We start from the raw sequence: 15,276 nt of genomic DNA on the forward strand, positions 1-15,276 counted from the left end.
AGGCCCGGTGTTGTATCCCAATGTCACTTAAAGGTTGGCACCCAGGGTTTCCAGTGTTTCTAGTTTCATTTTCTCCCCATTATTATTTACCACCTGCAGGGAAAACTAAGAAAAAAGGGGGGGAAAAAAAAGACAAAAAAAATAGGATTTGGGGTTTTTTTTCTTTCCCAACAAGTCACAAATAGGTGATGTTTGTGGCTGGGCTGATGGACGGAGCTGTGCCCCTGCGCGGGGCAGGGGGGACGGAGCCAGCCCGGGGCCATGGCCCTGCACGGCCACGCAGCGGAGCCCTCACCCCTCTGCCACCGAGCCCCAAAAAGCCAGCCTGGGTTTGCCCCGTGCCAATAGATGCCCAGACCCCCCCCGGTCCCACTGGGCACCCATGGCCCTGAGCAAGGGACCCCAAGTCAACACGAGCTGGATTTTTTTTATAGGTGCTTTTAAAAAAAAAAAAAGTCTTTAAATCATTGTAATCATAAGGGACAGATTCCTGGTTATTTACTGAGAAATACCACTCTGCGGGTGGAAATGTCACCGCTCCGTCTCGCAAGTGGCAGCGCAGATATGGATGGTGCACCGTGTGTGGCACCCGGCCCCGCTCGGGCTGACGGCGATGGCAAAGCCACCATCGATAATTAGCCCTCGGCCAAAATCTGGATGCTCGGCTGGTGCAAATCCCCGCAGCCCCCCGGCAGCTGTGCAGGATTTGCCCGCTCCCCTTTGCATCCAGCCACGAGCTTTTCGCAAGGAGAGGGGCTGCAGAGCGGGGACCCCCGGGGCTCCCCGAAGCAGCCCCGCCGGGCGAGGCTGGAGGCAGCGACGGCGGCACGCCGGGGCCCCGCCGGTTTTCCTTACAAAGCTGGATTTCTTTCCGCCGCGCTAGGTCTGGGAGCCGTCGCCTCCGTCCCTCGGGGAGGCGTCTGCTTGGAGATGATATAAGATTTCTTTCCAGCCACTTCCTCCAGCTGCTCCGCGCTCTCCCTCCCCTGTGCCTTTCCATAAAAGTGCCCGTTTAGGGGGGATTTATTGCTGCCCCGACAGCATCGCTGGGGCATCGCTGTTACCCGGAGGAGGAGCGGTCTGGGGTCCCCAGCACCCTAGGGTGCTGCCTGGCCTGGGGGCACCCCCGGGCACAAGGGGGGGGTATTGTCCCCGGGGCCCGTTCAGCCCTTGGGCTCTGCTGCTTTCTGCAAGGGTGCCCAGACGCGTCACCCACTGTCCTGCTCCGAGGACCGGCTGGTCCCTGGGGGAGGATTGAGTCCCCGGGGAACAGGCAACCAAGGGACATCCCCGCGTGGACGCGGGTACCAAACAGCGCGGCAGCACGTGCTGGGGCAGAGCCGCGGCCCCTCGCTGCCGCTGCTCGTCCTGCCCCGCAGTCCCCCAAGCTCACCAGCCTCCCTGGCACCTCGGTAGGTGACGCCTGCCCCAGGAGCTGCACCGCACCGCCTGGCTCAGAGAGCATCCCCGGCCCGGCGCTTGTGCCGCTCAGGGCAGGGCTGGCCGCGGTTTTGCACTGATGTCCTCAACTGGGGGGTAACACCGGGGAGGGCACTGGGGCTCGGCTGGGATTTAAGCCCGTGCTCACAGCAACAGCCTGCCCAAACAACGATTAACGCTAAATCCTCACGCCCAGCACGGACACCCGGGGACAGGCTGTGCCCGGGCACCGCGGGCTGGCACTGGGACGTGCCGCAGAGCTGCAGCCAGGCTGGGGGCGAGGGCCGGGGCGAAGCTTTGCCTGGGCAAACTATTTATTTAGGCCTTTTGCACCATGCGAGCTAAGGCAGGGAGCGACTGCTTCAGAACTGGGGGGCTGCAGAGACGTGGGGAGCCCGGACAAGGCTTGCAGGGCCGTGCAAGGTTTTGCAGGGTTTGCAGAGGCACCAGCCCGCGGGTCCGGCTGCCCCTTCCCCGGAGAGGTCGGGGTTGGCAGCCCGGCTGAGACCTGGGCTGGGTGTCACCCCGGGTCAAATCCAGGTGCCAGCTGCCCCTCAGGGCCATCACACCCACCCCTCTGCACGTCCTCTGCACGGAGAAACATCCCTCTCCTCCCCATGGCTGCCAACAGCCAGAGGGATCGAGTCCACCCATATGGCAGGGCAAATCCGCCTGGGACCCCCCCAGCCCTGGGGAGAGAGGGGGGTGCTCCCCCTCGGGGCTGGGGGCTGCTCTTCCTCAGACCTGGGGGATGCTCCCCCCCCGGGGCTGCTGCAAGCGGCCACCCATTCCGTGCACCATCCAAGCCCCCCGTGAGCCTCTTCTCCTCCGGAGAGCCCCAAAGGGTGAGATGGGGTCCCCCCACCCCGAGAAGACGCCCCTTACCTGGTCCCGCATGCGCTCCTGCTGCCCCCGGAGCGCCAGCGCGTGCTGCGGGTACTTGTTCTTCAGGTGGTCCATGAAGGCGTCCCGCTTGCGCTCCATCTCCGACTTCTGGAGGCCGGTGAGGGCCTCCAGGCTCTGGGCGGCGATGACGGTGTGCCGGCGCTCCGAGGTGTGCACCAGCCCTACGTTGGAGAAGCGCCGGGTGCCGTTGCCCAAGGTCCGGTATTCCCGCGGGTACTCGGCATCGTCCGCCGAGATCATGTGGGTGCTCGTCCTCTCGGGATCTGCACGGGGGGGAGAGCAGAGCGGGGTCAGGGCTGGCCCCGGGGTGGCCCCGCTGCTATGGGGCAGAGGTGGGGTGCTAAGATTTGGGGGGGGGGGGTGTTTTAAGCTAGAAGTGATAGCTGAGCCTAGCTGGGAGCGGGGTCATCCCTCAACGGGATACAACCGGGGGGTTGGTGGGTGCAGGGTTTGTCCCCCTGCGATGGCAGCGGTGTCCCCGGGCACGGGGCTGGTGGTGGCAGGAGATGGATGGGGCAGGGGGCAGCAGGAGGGATGGAGGGGCTGGGATGCCACCGGGACCACGATGTTCAGAACCGAAACATGAATAAAACAGCGTTGGGTCATTAAAACGGCACAGACAAGACACAGGAGCCGGGCACTGCTCCGGAGCACAGACAGACACGGGGACACAGACACACGGACAAACCAAAAAGAAAATGAAACGTGGGCCAGGGCGGAGGGAGGCTCGTGTCTGCCCGCCAGCGCCTGCACTGCGCTGCTGCCCGCGCGGCCGGGCAGCACCCCCCACCGCCAGGCCCTGCCGAGACCCCCGCCGGAGCGTCAGCCCCCCACCCTGCAGCCCCCCAGGAGCCGGCCCAGCCCTCGGGCACCAAACCCAGCACGGCCGCCCGGCACGGCGGGGATGCTCTGCCCGTCCCAGCCCCCTCGCAGAGCTCACCCCATCCCGGGCGGGCAGAGCGGGCAGCGAGCGCAGGCAGGGGGGCAGGCAGGCGGTCACGCATGCAGTGAGGCAAAAGGGACTTGTCCCTTTGCTAATAATTCATTAGCTGCACGTTGTGATTTTAATTTCCAGGGAAGTTGTGCCGAGCGTGCACAATGCGAGCGGTAATTAATGCCTGGAAGTCCCTGCTCGCTGCCAGTGCCTGGCACCTCCTCGGTGGCTGCAGGACGGGGCCACCCGCGGCCCCCCAGCCCCACGCCTGCTGCAGAGCCGCCCCGAGGCACCGGCCCCCACCCCTTGAAGCCACTTTTGAGGGTCTCGTGCCATCTGAGCCCGTGTCACACAGCCCTGGGCTGGTCCCGGCCGCCGCCGCCGCCGCCGTGCCTGCGCCGAGGCCACGAGCTGGCTTTGCCGCCGCTAACTAGTTTGGCAACCTGCAGCATGTGTGTTGCAGGGATTCACCGCGTTAAGGCTTTCCTTTTTCGCTCACTGTTTAACCTTGATCCATTATTCATCTCCTTCCTTGTCCTTTTTTTCCCCCTCCCTTCCTTCCCAAGCTCCTGTTAAGCAAATCATAGAGGGTTTTTCCTTTTCCCTTAATTATTTATCAGCCCGACATATTAGCTTTATATCAACTGATTGTGTTATTGATGTAGGACGGGACTCCAGTGCATGCCACAGACATAACTCCTCTGCTCAAGGTCATACAAGGAGTTTGCTATGAGCCAGGCGGGGACACAACGCTCTCAGCAAATGCCTCAGGGATATCCTTGCCCCCGCCAAAGCTTGATCCCCACTTTCCTCCTCCAAAAAACAACCGGTCCAGCTCCCTTCCCCACGGCTCCATCACTAAGCGTGACCTCAGCTGGGGGACCATCACCCCCATACCCAGAAGACGGCAGCAGAATTTCAGCGAGAGCTGAAGCTCCCGGTCCCTCCCCACCTCGCCGCTTCACTCAGCCGGGTCCCCGCGTCACCGCGTCACGGGGGAGGTCGTGGCAGCACATCGGTCACGTGCAAAACACCCCAAGATCCCCCAGGGAAAGTGGCACAGGAGGGATGTCAGCGGGGACACCTCGGTCCTTCTGCTGGCAGAGGAGGAGGCAGCGCAGTGCGGGGCTGAGAGCATCGTCCCGGGGTCCCCGGGCGCCACCGGCTGCGGAGCCTCTGCTAAACTCCAGCGCTGATGGGAAACGCAGATGGAGCCATTTCTCCTCTTACCGCCCTGCTGCGCCCCAGGAGCTGCCTTCCCACCTCTCCTTTCACGTACCCCCCCAACACACGCTTCTCACCGAGGGTTTGCTGCTACCAGGCAGAAAACTCCTTCCTGCCCTCGGCCGGCTGCTCAAGCGCTTGCTTTACGACGGCAAAGCAGCGGAGACGTGCTGGGGGGCCGCATCCAGCCCCCAGCCCCCAGCCCAGCCCCAGCACCGAGTGCCCATTGGCAGTGCCCTGGAGCATCCTCGGGAGCAGCCAGGGAGCTCCCAGCTCGGGGTGGGGGGGGGTAAGAGGGGGAGTGGGACTCCCGGCACCCCCCGGCGCAGGCAATGTGCCCAGCATGGCCCATCCCTGCCAAACCAGCCCCTCCGCAGTGCCGGACCCTGAGTGCCACTGGGACTCCCAGCCTTGTTGTGTCCCATCGGAATGGTGTGTCCGGGAAGACTATGAAAGAGGGATGAAGGGGCACCCTGAAAGCCCCCAGCTGCAGCAGCGACAGGGCTGGGAGGAAGGAGCTGCAGCTCCTCTCCCTCGCTGGGGAGAGCGGCAGCGAGGAGGTCTCGAGCCGGAGGAAGGTGCAGGGACGGGGGCTTGGAGGGTGCGAGGGGGGCCGGTTCCCTGCAGCCGCCTCCCTGGTGCCTCCACCAGCCCCGGGTTTAGCAGCCCTGGGCTGAGGCCACATTCCCGGCTCCTTCCCACCCTCCTCCTCCTCCTCTCGCTGCCAAGCCATGCATCAGCATGCAGCTCCCCACTCCCTAATTACATGCTCCGAGAGTGGAACGCGCCAGCTCGCTGTCTCTCTGCCGATTACTAAAAAGGATGATTTGAAAAGCCCTGCACAATCTGCACAGGGGTCAGAGCAAAGCTGGGTGCTGTCGGGGGCTCTTCCACCCCCAGCTGCGCCGCATCCGCTTCCGCATCCCTCGTCGGGCTCCAGAGCAAGCGGGGGGGAGGCAGCCCCAGCACCACGAACCCCGTGATCCACGAACCCCACCAAGGCCACCTTTCCCCTCCAGATATCCCAGCCCGGAGCGGGCAGAGATAAGGGAACAGCCAACGACTGGGGCTCCTTTGGAAAGGGACCTTAAACCACCCACGGCCATGCTTCCCTGGCACTATGCGTGAGAAAAGGGTGTTACTCCTTCCCTCCTGGCCTCACCCCAATAATTACATCCTGCCACCCGAAATCCCCTCCCCAAGTTGTTTCTCTTCCCCCCATGCAGGGACCGTGCATGGATGCTGGAGCAGTGGTACCCACACACGGGCTGCCCCGCTGCCGGTGATGGCAGCAGCAGATCCCTGGAAAATGCTTCCCGGGGCTGCTTCCAAGTAGGTCAGTGGGGTGGGAGAGCCGCTGGCCGGAGCCTGCCCGGGGTCCCCATCTCGGCACTGCCCCAGCCCAGCCAAGTGGGTGCCCCTCCGGGACGTGTCCCCCGCACAGGGACCATCCCATCGCTTACCCGCGGGCGCAGGACAGCTTCCACGGCGACCGGCAAACGGCCTCGGCGGGACGGGGGAGGCAGCCCCCAGGTCTGCAGGGACTGAAGGCGGCTCCTTGGCCGGGCGCAGGGCTCCCACGACAGCCAAAATCCCACGGTAAATCCTGGCAAGCCCCTCTCCGAGCAGCGGGGGGTTAAGGAAGCGCGGCTCTCTTTGCCGATTCATCCATCCATCTTCCTTACCTGCCGGCAGAGGTGTCACCCACGCCGGGGCCGCAGCCCGGGCTCCTAGCAGGATGCGGCCATCGCCTCCTTCCCGGGAGAGCAGCGGCACCAGAGGCACCGGTGCCCAGCCGCGCTTTGGGTGATGCTCTTCAGGATCGCTGCTCTGCAGCCCGAGTCGCAGCTCTCCACCAGCTCCCTGCTCCCTCGCCGGGAGACGGGGGTGGGAGAGGCCCCCAAAAACCTGCCCCGTGCTGCGGGCGCTGCCCCGCGAGAGCCACGCCAGGTCAGAGCGGCTGCAGGGTGGGCGGCACGGTCCACTCGGATCCCCCCACCAGCAGCTTGGCAGGGCTTTATCATAAAGAGGATCTTTCAAACACAGTTTATTACTGCAGTTTCATAAATCTTCATGAGGCAGCAAGGCTCACGCGGGCCGTGAAAGCAATGGCAGTTAGCGGAGCATGAAAAATAGTCCAAGAAAGCAATTGTACAAAAAGGGGTGAGGGGAGGGGAAGGAGCGAGTACATTTGGGGAGAAAGGGAGGCGAAAGAATAGAAGCCCCTCGGAGCGATGCGGCTCCCCCGCAGCCGGCCATTAAGGCAGCGGGAAGAGCGGGATGCACTCGCCTTCCTCCCAAAGGCTGCGGCTGCCGCACTGCCAGCCTGCTGCCTGCACAGCACCCGAGGAGGCTGCCCAGCACCCAGAGCCCTGCTCGGCGCTAACCCCTTCCCCGCCACGCTGCTGCCGGGCCCCGGGGGACGGGAGCGATAGCTGGGAAGGGCAGGGAGAGCCTGCACGGCTCCTGCTCCGGCTGCACTTAACTCCTGTTGTGCTGTGCAGCCAACCTCGGGGGGGACCCCAGAAATACCCCCCCTGCCCGAGCCAGGACCTGCTGGGGTAAAGGGACCTTCAGAGGCATTGCTGCCCGGGGGGGCCCTGTCCGTGGCTCAGCCACGCTCTATTTGAACTCATTTCGGGATGGGGATGTGGTGGTCAAGTGCCCTCCGGAACCAGCCCCAGGGCCCCATCTCACCCCCACGACGGGGCCAGCAAACACAGCCAGAAAGCGCTGGGAGCTGCCCAGCTGCCGGTGTTCTCCCACCGAAGCCGTGCCCAGCCGACACGCCGGGGGGGGGACACGCACCCTTCGCCCACGCCACTGCCAGGTGCCGAACGGGTCCAACCACCACCAGCGCTTTACACAGCCAGATCTATTCACTGAAATTCAGTCTGCAGAGAAGTGCATCCCTCTTTCAGGTCGAGCCCACGGGCTGCGGCTGCCGCTGTCCCGCGGGAATGCCAGGAGCGGGACAGAGCCGGGGTCCATCCCAGCACGCGAGTGTCGAGGTGAGAGCGGCCGCACGCCCTCCCCACGCCTCGCGCGGTGCCGGGCGAGCCGTACGGGCAGTGAAAGCCGGCGGGCGGCTGGGCTGAAGCTCCCCTGCCATCCTCTTGCTGCCAGGCTGATGGAGACGCGGCACCGAACCGCTTGGGAAAAGCCAGGCGATGCCAAGGCCGCCCACGAGGGACCACTAACACCCGTCCCGGCACAAACCTCCCCCATGCCCGTGCTATGCCCGGCAGCCCCCCGGGAGTGGGGGATGCAGCTCTCCCACCTCCTCTCCCCATTTCCGAGGGTCCCTCCCCGCAGCACCGAGCCGCGGCTTAGCCCAGGCTGGGCAGCAGGCAGCGGGCTCCCCGCCGTGCCTTTCACTCCCAAATTCAAGTGGAACCAAGGAAAATAAAACACCACCCGCCGACCGTTTCATCGGGAACTTCCCAGCCGGGTTCGCGCAGACCCCACGGCCCCGCTCCACCGGCAGCGCAGACAGGACCCCTCGAAGGCGAGGGGGGGCACGGTGCCCGCGCGCGGTGGCAGTCCGGATGCGACCCGGCAGACCTGACCCTGCCTGTCCCCAGCCGCTACGTGCCCTGGACGCTGCCTGCACCCTGCCTGCACCCCACCAGTGCCAGCCCTGCCGATGCTGCCGGAGCTGCGCGGCGATGGGGAGATGCTCTGAAGCCGTGCGCTGCACTGGTGCACACTGGTTGCTCCCCGGCTGGAGCTCGGGGCGGTCCAGCTGGCATCTCTCCACGACGCTGCCCTGACAAGCAGCTCCTTTACTTTGGAAGCAGAGAAACAACCGGATAAATTCCCATGTCATTGTCAAAACCCAAACTGAAGGAGAAATCCCATCTGGCCGGCCCTGTAAAAAGTGGCAGCTACTTCCCACCTCGCCGGGTGTTATCACACCCACGCGTGCACACGGAAACGGGAGACAGGTTCACCTCCTAACTGCCGTGGACGCAGCGCCAAGCGCAGGGCCAGCACGCCCGGCTGCTCGCTTTGTGCTCGGGATCGGGACCAGCACCCGCCTGCCCGGAGCCCCGTCCCCACATCCCTCCTTCGAGCTGGGGTACGTGAGCCAGGCTGGCCCCCGTGCTGGCACCCAGGGAAGGGGGACCCGGCCCCCCGAGGAGCCCTCCAGCCTTGCCCCTCCCCTGTGGGTTGCTTTGCAGGCTCCCCGTCCCCATCCCACGGCAGCAGCAGCAGCCGAAAAGCACGAGCTGGGTCCTGTCCTTCCTCGCCTCATTCCTCCTCCTCCTCGCACTGTCTCCTCGGCTCAGCATCTCCTGGGATCTCCTGCCAGCTCCGCGCTGGGAGCCATTCCTCCCCTCGCCCGAGCGGATCCTCGCAGGAGGGCAGGGGCCGGGGGGGACGGCAGGGAGGCAGCCCGGGGGGCGGCTGCGGGCAGATGGCCGGGGGGGTCAGGAGGCGGCTGCGATGCTGAAAAGCAAGAGCCCGGTGGGGTGGGCTCCGCTGACACGGCAGTCGGGGGTCTGTAAGGGGATAAGCCTTGTGTGACTGCCCTTACGGTGGCTAAGCGGCTCTGCTTTCACCCTGCAGCACCGAGCCCAGCAGCCGGCAGAGCTACAAATGCCAGGGCGAGCTCTGGGGGTCCCGGCCAGAGCGGACCCCCCGCTCTGGTGGCAGGGGCCAGGTCGCTCCGGATGCCTGTGGCAGCACAGATGTGACCTGACCTGTGCCACGGGCCCGGTAAGTGGCAGCGTCGGGGGATGCTCCGGAGGCTGCCGGAGGGCGGCAACGTCCGTGTGGCCCTGCGGGAAGGGCAGCATCCGAGCGAGGGTTTCTCCCCATCTGTCCTGGCCCTCCTGGACACCCCGGCGCTGGGAAGCATCGATCCCCACTGCAGCGGGAGGCAGAAAGGAGTTGCCCTCGCTTAGGCAAGGGAAAACAAGGCGGATGGAGGGCGAGCTCACGGAGAGGGAGGGGGTGCGCGAAGGATGGCTCCCAGCTGGGAGAGCTGGGATAAATCTTTCCCCTGCCATCAGCTTCCTCCCCGACCTTTGGCATGAGACCAAAGCTGGCAGCATCCTCTGGGCATGGAGAGCATCCCTGCCTGGGGCAGAGCCTTCCCCGCGGGGACCAGAGGAGAAAGGAGCCCCGCCTGCCCTGGCAAGAGGCCGCGTCCTCGGCTGGCGGGGACGGCACGGTGGCTGGGGAGATGCCAGCAGCTCGAGGACACCAGATAAAAATAAAGGAGAGGAGAGGATGGAAGGGGCCAGGCTCTTCACAGCATAAACACAAGCCACGTTGTGGTCTCGTCTCCCACCCACGCGGCAGCAGCGATTCGAGGCGGTGCAGCCGGCGGCCTGGCAACTGGGTTGGGATTAGCCTGGGTGGCATCAGCCAGGTCTGAGCCTGGGGAACCCCCTTGGCCCTGGATGGGAGAGGGAAACTGAGGCACGGGGCTGGGGAGGAAAGGGCCTGCCCCAGAGTGCACGAGTCCGGCTGCAGATGGGGATGCTGAGACGCGAGGGGGTTGAACCCGGTGTCGGAGCAGGGGGAAAGCACAGGCAGAGCCACTTTGCTGCCTTTGTGCCCAGCACGGTGCCCTCGCTGCATCAGTATTTAGCATCTCCCAAAAGGACCCGGAGTTTTCCCAGCATCTTGGCAGCGCCCGCTGACTCCCACCACCATGCTGAGACAGGCGAGCGCAGCGTCTGCCTCCGTGCAGGGTGTGCATGGACACGGGGCAGTGACTCACCCGCAGTCGTGCAGCGAAGCGGAGCCAAGTCTCCCTGCGAATCCAGGTCCCCCCTCGTGCTCGGCCTGGGGGCGAAGCCTTTGGGATGAGCTCGGGATGACGGCGGCAGGACCTGGGCCCCCGGAGCCCCCATCACCTGCAACGCTGCCGTCTCCATCCCCCCTTCCCCTGCAGGCAGGTGAATTCGTGCTGCTCTGAGCCCACCCTGCCCTGTGGGTCTCCCTAGAGGATTCCCAGTACTGACCAGTGCCGCAATTCAGGAACAGCCCCAGAGACTCCTGCAAAGCCAGGTCGCAGTACGGGTCCCGGCTGCTCCTGCCTTGAGCTGCTCAGGCAAATTGCTCTGGAAATCAATTCCAATCTATCAGGCATCAGGAAAGCGATAAACTGCCCCTCAAGACACCAAATCGATGGTTCCTCTTAGCCCAGAGCAGAGGGAGGTGGGGAGAGGCGCTGCGTGGGAGGACAGGGAGGGTCATGGGGGGGGGGACTGGGTCCTGCTGCAAGCGAGAATTGGGTCCGGTTGGAAGGAAACAGCCTCAAAACCAGCTCTCGATGCGGCAAAAGGCAGAGAAGATGCGTGCCCGCGTGCTGTGCAAAACTGCTCTGGGGATGGAGCAGTGGGAAGAGCTTGGGAGAGCGGCTGCCCGTCCCCGGGAGGCTCCAGCCTTCACCGGCAACCCGCGGCTGCGTGTATTTGCTCGGTGGGAGGCAGGACCTCCTCTGAGCCCGCGATCAGGGGTTTGGATTCGTTTCTTATTCTCATCTCTCTGCAAGCAGAGCGAGAGGGCAGAGGCGTGGGGAGGCCATGGAGCCGGCCGGGGGGCAAGGGGGGGGCCGGCAGAGAGGAGGAGGAGGAGGAGGGTGGGCTGGAGGGGACACACACCGAGATCAAAAATCAATTCCCGTCAGGACAATTTCTTCCTCTAACGAGACGCCGAGGGAAGTCACTAAACAGAGCAAGGCCACCCTGATTGCTTCCACGGCAGGAGAAATGCGAAGGAGCAGCGCAGTCAGCAGTGGGAGGGGAGGGGGGCTTGTCGCCAGGACCCTCCAGCCTGGCCCACGGCCACAGGCAACTGCGAGATTTGAGCCGAGAGCCGGGCACGAGGCCGTTTGCAGGCTGCGCCCCACTCCTGGGGACGGCCACGAGGGATGCATGCCGGCAGCGCAGGCATTACCACGCCAGCTTTGCTTCGGAGAGCTTGCAATCAAAGGCAGAGACAAAAAGCAACAGGTTGATGAAGAGGAGGGCTAAAGAATGAAACAAAAAGCTCCCGTGCAGGGGAAAGCATGCAGGCAGAGCGGCTCCGGGGCAGGCTGCGGGCGATGCCCCTGCCCGGCACGCAGCAATGCGCTGCGCCAGTGCTGCGGTTCTGCTAAATGCACTTGGTGCAATTTTTCAAGCAAGCTAATCGCTTCCTCCCATCTCCTGCCATCAGTGCAGCCATGCTAACCACTCGCTCGCCGGCAGGAGGCCGAAGCCGCCTGACAGGAGCTCCGACTACGCGCTGCACCTCCTCAAAAGCAAATTCATCTGAAAGAGCATGGCAGGGCCGAGGGAGGGAACCACCTCTCCAGCATCCCTCTTGGGCGGGGGGCTTGCAAGAAAGCCACTAAGGGAAGAATTCAAGCCAAATGCATGGCTTCTCCAGCCCTTGCCCTGCAGCCTGGGATTAGAGCCTCCGGCTGGGGTCACCAGAGAGCTCGGCTCCATGAGAAAGCGCCTGGGAGGGGGATTTTCCCCAGCTTGGCATGTGGGGGACCGCGGCGGCGCTGGCTGCTGCAGGGAGAGCCGCGCCACGCTCACAACGCTTGGCCCGTCGCTGCCTTGGCACAGGGGGACCCAACTCTTTCGAAGACTTGGCTCCCACGGCCATCGCGACGTGCTTGGACGCAAAGCCCGGAGCTCAGCGGGTCCGGCCAGGGCACCGAGCCCTGCTCCCACAGCCTCTGGCCAGAATTGGGGGGGCACTGCCTGTTTGGGTGACCCCTGCCAGGAGATGGGGTGATGCTACGCTCCGGGAGCCGCGGGGGAGAGGCTGGAAGAAGCAGTTTCGGTGTTACGGGGGGGCTCAGGGGCCCAAGAACGCTCCAAATGGGGTGTGGAGAACAGACGCTATTTATAAGCGCACAGGTAGCACGTAGGTGGTTGGTCACAGCCTGCTCTGCCAGCCCGGTTACTCACAGCTAGTTAAAAATCAAAACTGCTAAAAAAAATTGCTCAGATCCATGTCTAAAGCCTCTTAGATGCAGGAAAGCGCACTCGCAATTTGAAAACATGGGGTAAGATCCACCCGGGCTTTGCTGTCAGCCCGATCAGAGGCTCTGGCGCGCAGACCGCGGCACAGGGGTGCTGCCGGGATGCGTCCCCCCGCCCACAGGGCATGAGGACACCAAGGGCACTGATACATCCCCCCTCGGAGGGGCTGCAGGTGTCACCAGGACAAGGCCACTGCACCGTCCCCGGAGGCAGATGCCGTCCCTCCCGTCCCTGCCGGCGCTGAGCAAACCCTCCTGCTGCCTCCTGCCCTTCCTAACCCCCGCCGGGTCCGTCGGAGGGAGAGCTCCAGCCCCGCAGCCCTTCCACCAGCGCCAGGCAGAAGCTGTCCAGGCAGGCAGGTTTATTCAAGCAAAAGGAGGGCAGCAGCAGCTGCCTGCAGCCCTGCCTGCCTCCTCCCACCAGCACCCAGCCCAGCCCGCGCCATCGCCTCCCAGGGCAGAGCCCACCTGGTGGGGCTGGGACCGTCCCCGAGGGACCAGCATCGCCCAGCGCCTCCGGAGCCCGCGTCCCCCTCCACGTCCCCCCCAGTCCATACCCACGAGCAACGGAGTCAGCCGGTAGTCCCCGGGCTCGGCGGGTCTCTCCTGCTCCCGCAGCCTCGGCCCCGCTCTGGGGGCAGCGCCAAAGGGATGCTTTGCCCAGCGAGGAAGCATGGTCGCACCCAGGCAGCCGAGAGGAACCAGGAGACAGCTCAGAGCACGGCTCCAAAATCTGTGCGACAAACACATGCATCTTATCGCATATGTTTAAACCAAATTAAATATGGTTTTACTAATCACTTGGCATTTAAAGCAACACGCCGTCTCTGTCAAGTTAAATCTAAGGAGACGTATCGAGTTGCATTAGCTGTTCGTTAATTAAATACAGAATCGGTTCATTATTAAACATGTATGCAGCGAAAGCGAGCAGCTAGGTGGATTGTTACCGACCTTATTACACGGCACTGACCTCGAGGAAGCCTGCGCGCAGCAATCGCTCGGCGCTCAACCGTGCAGCGACTGTCGCCTTACATCCAGAGCCGAATCCTGCGCACGGGGAAGCGGAGCCGGAGCGGTGCCGGATGGATGCAGGAGCTCCCGAGCCGGAGGTCTGCTGCCACCCGGCTCCTGCCACCCGTCGGTCCCCCCTCCTGTCCCCGAGCTAGCGAGGGGCGCACGGCCGGCGGGCAGGGGCTGTCTCCATGGCTGACGGTCGCAGCCCCCGTTTCTCTGCCAGCAGCCATCGCATCCTCCCGGCTCCAAGCCAGCGCTTTTGCTCACATCCTTTCCCTGCCCCGGCAACTTTTCCCCCCTGCCCGGTTTTATTTCTCCGCTCTGCGCAGACGTTTGTCTCTCTTGCTCTCTTTTCTGGCTCAAGCGTTTCAGAGCTCCCCGTGGGTCTCTGGGTATTTTTTTTTTCTTCCTCTTGAAATGTCAGCGTGCCCCCTCAAACACATCACATGGGCTGGGAGCCAGGAGCCAGCGCACAGCCATGCTCAGCCGTCAGTGCCTGCAGATTGCCGCGCTGTCCCCTCCCCGCCCTGCCAAAGCAAGGGCCCACCGGCGGCGTGCCGCGGGCTCCGGCGCTGCTCACGGAGCCCTTCCCGCGCTCCCGCCCCTCCGGGTGCAAGCCTGGAGCGTGCACATGTACAGGGGACCAGGGCTGCTCGGTGCTGGGGACACAAGAGCCTCCCCGGTGCCACCGAGCTGCCCAGCCCCGGCAGGGCCACCCCGAGTCCTGCACTGTCTGCGAGGGCTGGCCCGCGGCTGCTCCCGCACCGGCCCTGGGAGAGGGAGAACCTGCAGCTGCCTCCCAGGGCTCGCAGGAGAGCCCCTCTGCAAAGGTCTTGTCCCCAGGACACGATGCTGGATCCAGCCCTTGACCACGCTGAGCCAAGTCAGGTCACAGCCTGGTGCTGGATGGGTCTTGTACGGGTTGGAACGACCCTTCCCGAAGCTGCCCAGAAACCTCCCCGGCTGGGCTGGCCCTGGCCGGGGCTGACGAGGTTACCCCGAAGGAAAGAGGAACAGGCAGTGGAGACCTGAGAGATGCCAGAGGCACAAGCCAGCTCCTCTTGGTCCATTCAAGCTAATCAAGACCATTGCTGTGCCCGCATTTCGGGGGGTGTTTGCCTGCCTCTTCCCCCAAGGTCCTGGAGGAGATGCTGACCCAGCCACAGGTACCCCAAAACTCAGTTTTACCCCAACCCAAGGCAGTCCTGCCGGACCCCCCTGCGCAGCCCTGACCTGTCCTGCAAGGATCCCCTTTAGCCGAGCTGCCACCGAGAGCACCCAAACGCTGATGAAATGCATTTAAGAGCAAACCCCAGCAGCACCCCGAAACCACCCACACATGCACTTACAGGGACGCTTGCACCCTGGCCCCCGGTCACAGTCACGGGACAGCCAAGAGCCACATTTCTACCTGCCAAAAGTATTAAACATCCAGCTGAGACCACCGTGGCCTCAGCATTGCTCTGAGAAACCTGATTTGCACAGATTTAAAAACCCACCAAAGGGCAGTTTGCTGATCAACTAGGCAGAAGCCAATTAAACCACCTTGCTTGGAGGAAAGCAGCTCACCTGCTCAGGAGACGGCTCTGTGCTGCCTGCACCCTGCCTGCACGCTGCCCGTCTGCAAGGGGAGTTTCTCCCGACATCTGTGGCAGAGCAATCCCAGCTAACGACGGCGCGTGCTCTGCCCAGCTCCGGTCTCTCGCGCCATAGAGCCCCACCTGCCTCAGCCCTTCCCACCTTTCCCGGTCTCTCCCCTCTT

General features: G+C 64.0%; 1 protein-coding gene across 1 annotated transcript in view; it reads right to left on the bottom strand.

Annotated features, from left to right (window-relative positions):
• SRCIN1 (SRC kinase signaling inhibitor 1) overlaps positions 1 to 13,227 on the bottom strand; it is a 57,889-nt gene extending 44,662 nt beyond the window's left edge. The window contains exons 1-2 of the mRNA XM_075171154.1: positions 13,058 to 13,227; positions 2,326 to 2,609 (exon numbers count right to left, since the gene is read on the bottom strand). Coding sequence (XP_075027255.1) covers positions 2,326 to 2,609; positions 13,058 to 13,175 — 402 coding nt within the window. The 5' untranslated portion in view covers positions 13,176 to 13,227. The remainder of the gene's footprint in view (positions 1 to 2,325; positions 2,610 to 13,057) is intronic.
• Between the last annotated feature and the right edge of the window lie 2,049 nt (positions 13,228 to 15,276).

The sequence above is a fragment of the Calonectris borealis genome, chromosome 22 (genome assembly GCF_964195595.1).
Source record: "Calonectris borealis chromosome 22, bCalBor7.hap1.2, whole genome shotgun sequence".
Taxonomy (NCBI): Eukaryota; Metazoa; Chordata; class Aves; order Procellariiformes; family Procellariidae; genus Calonectris; species Calonectris borealis.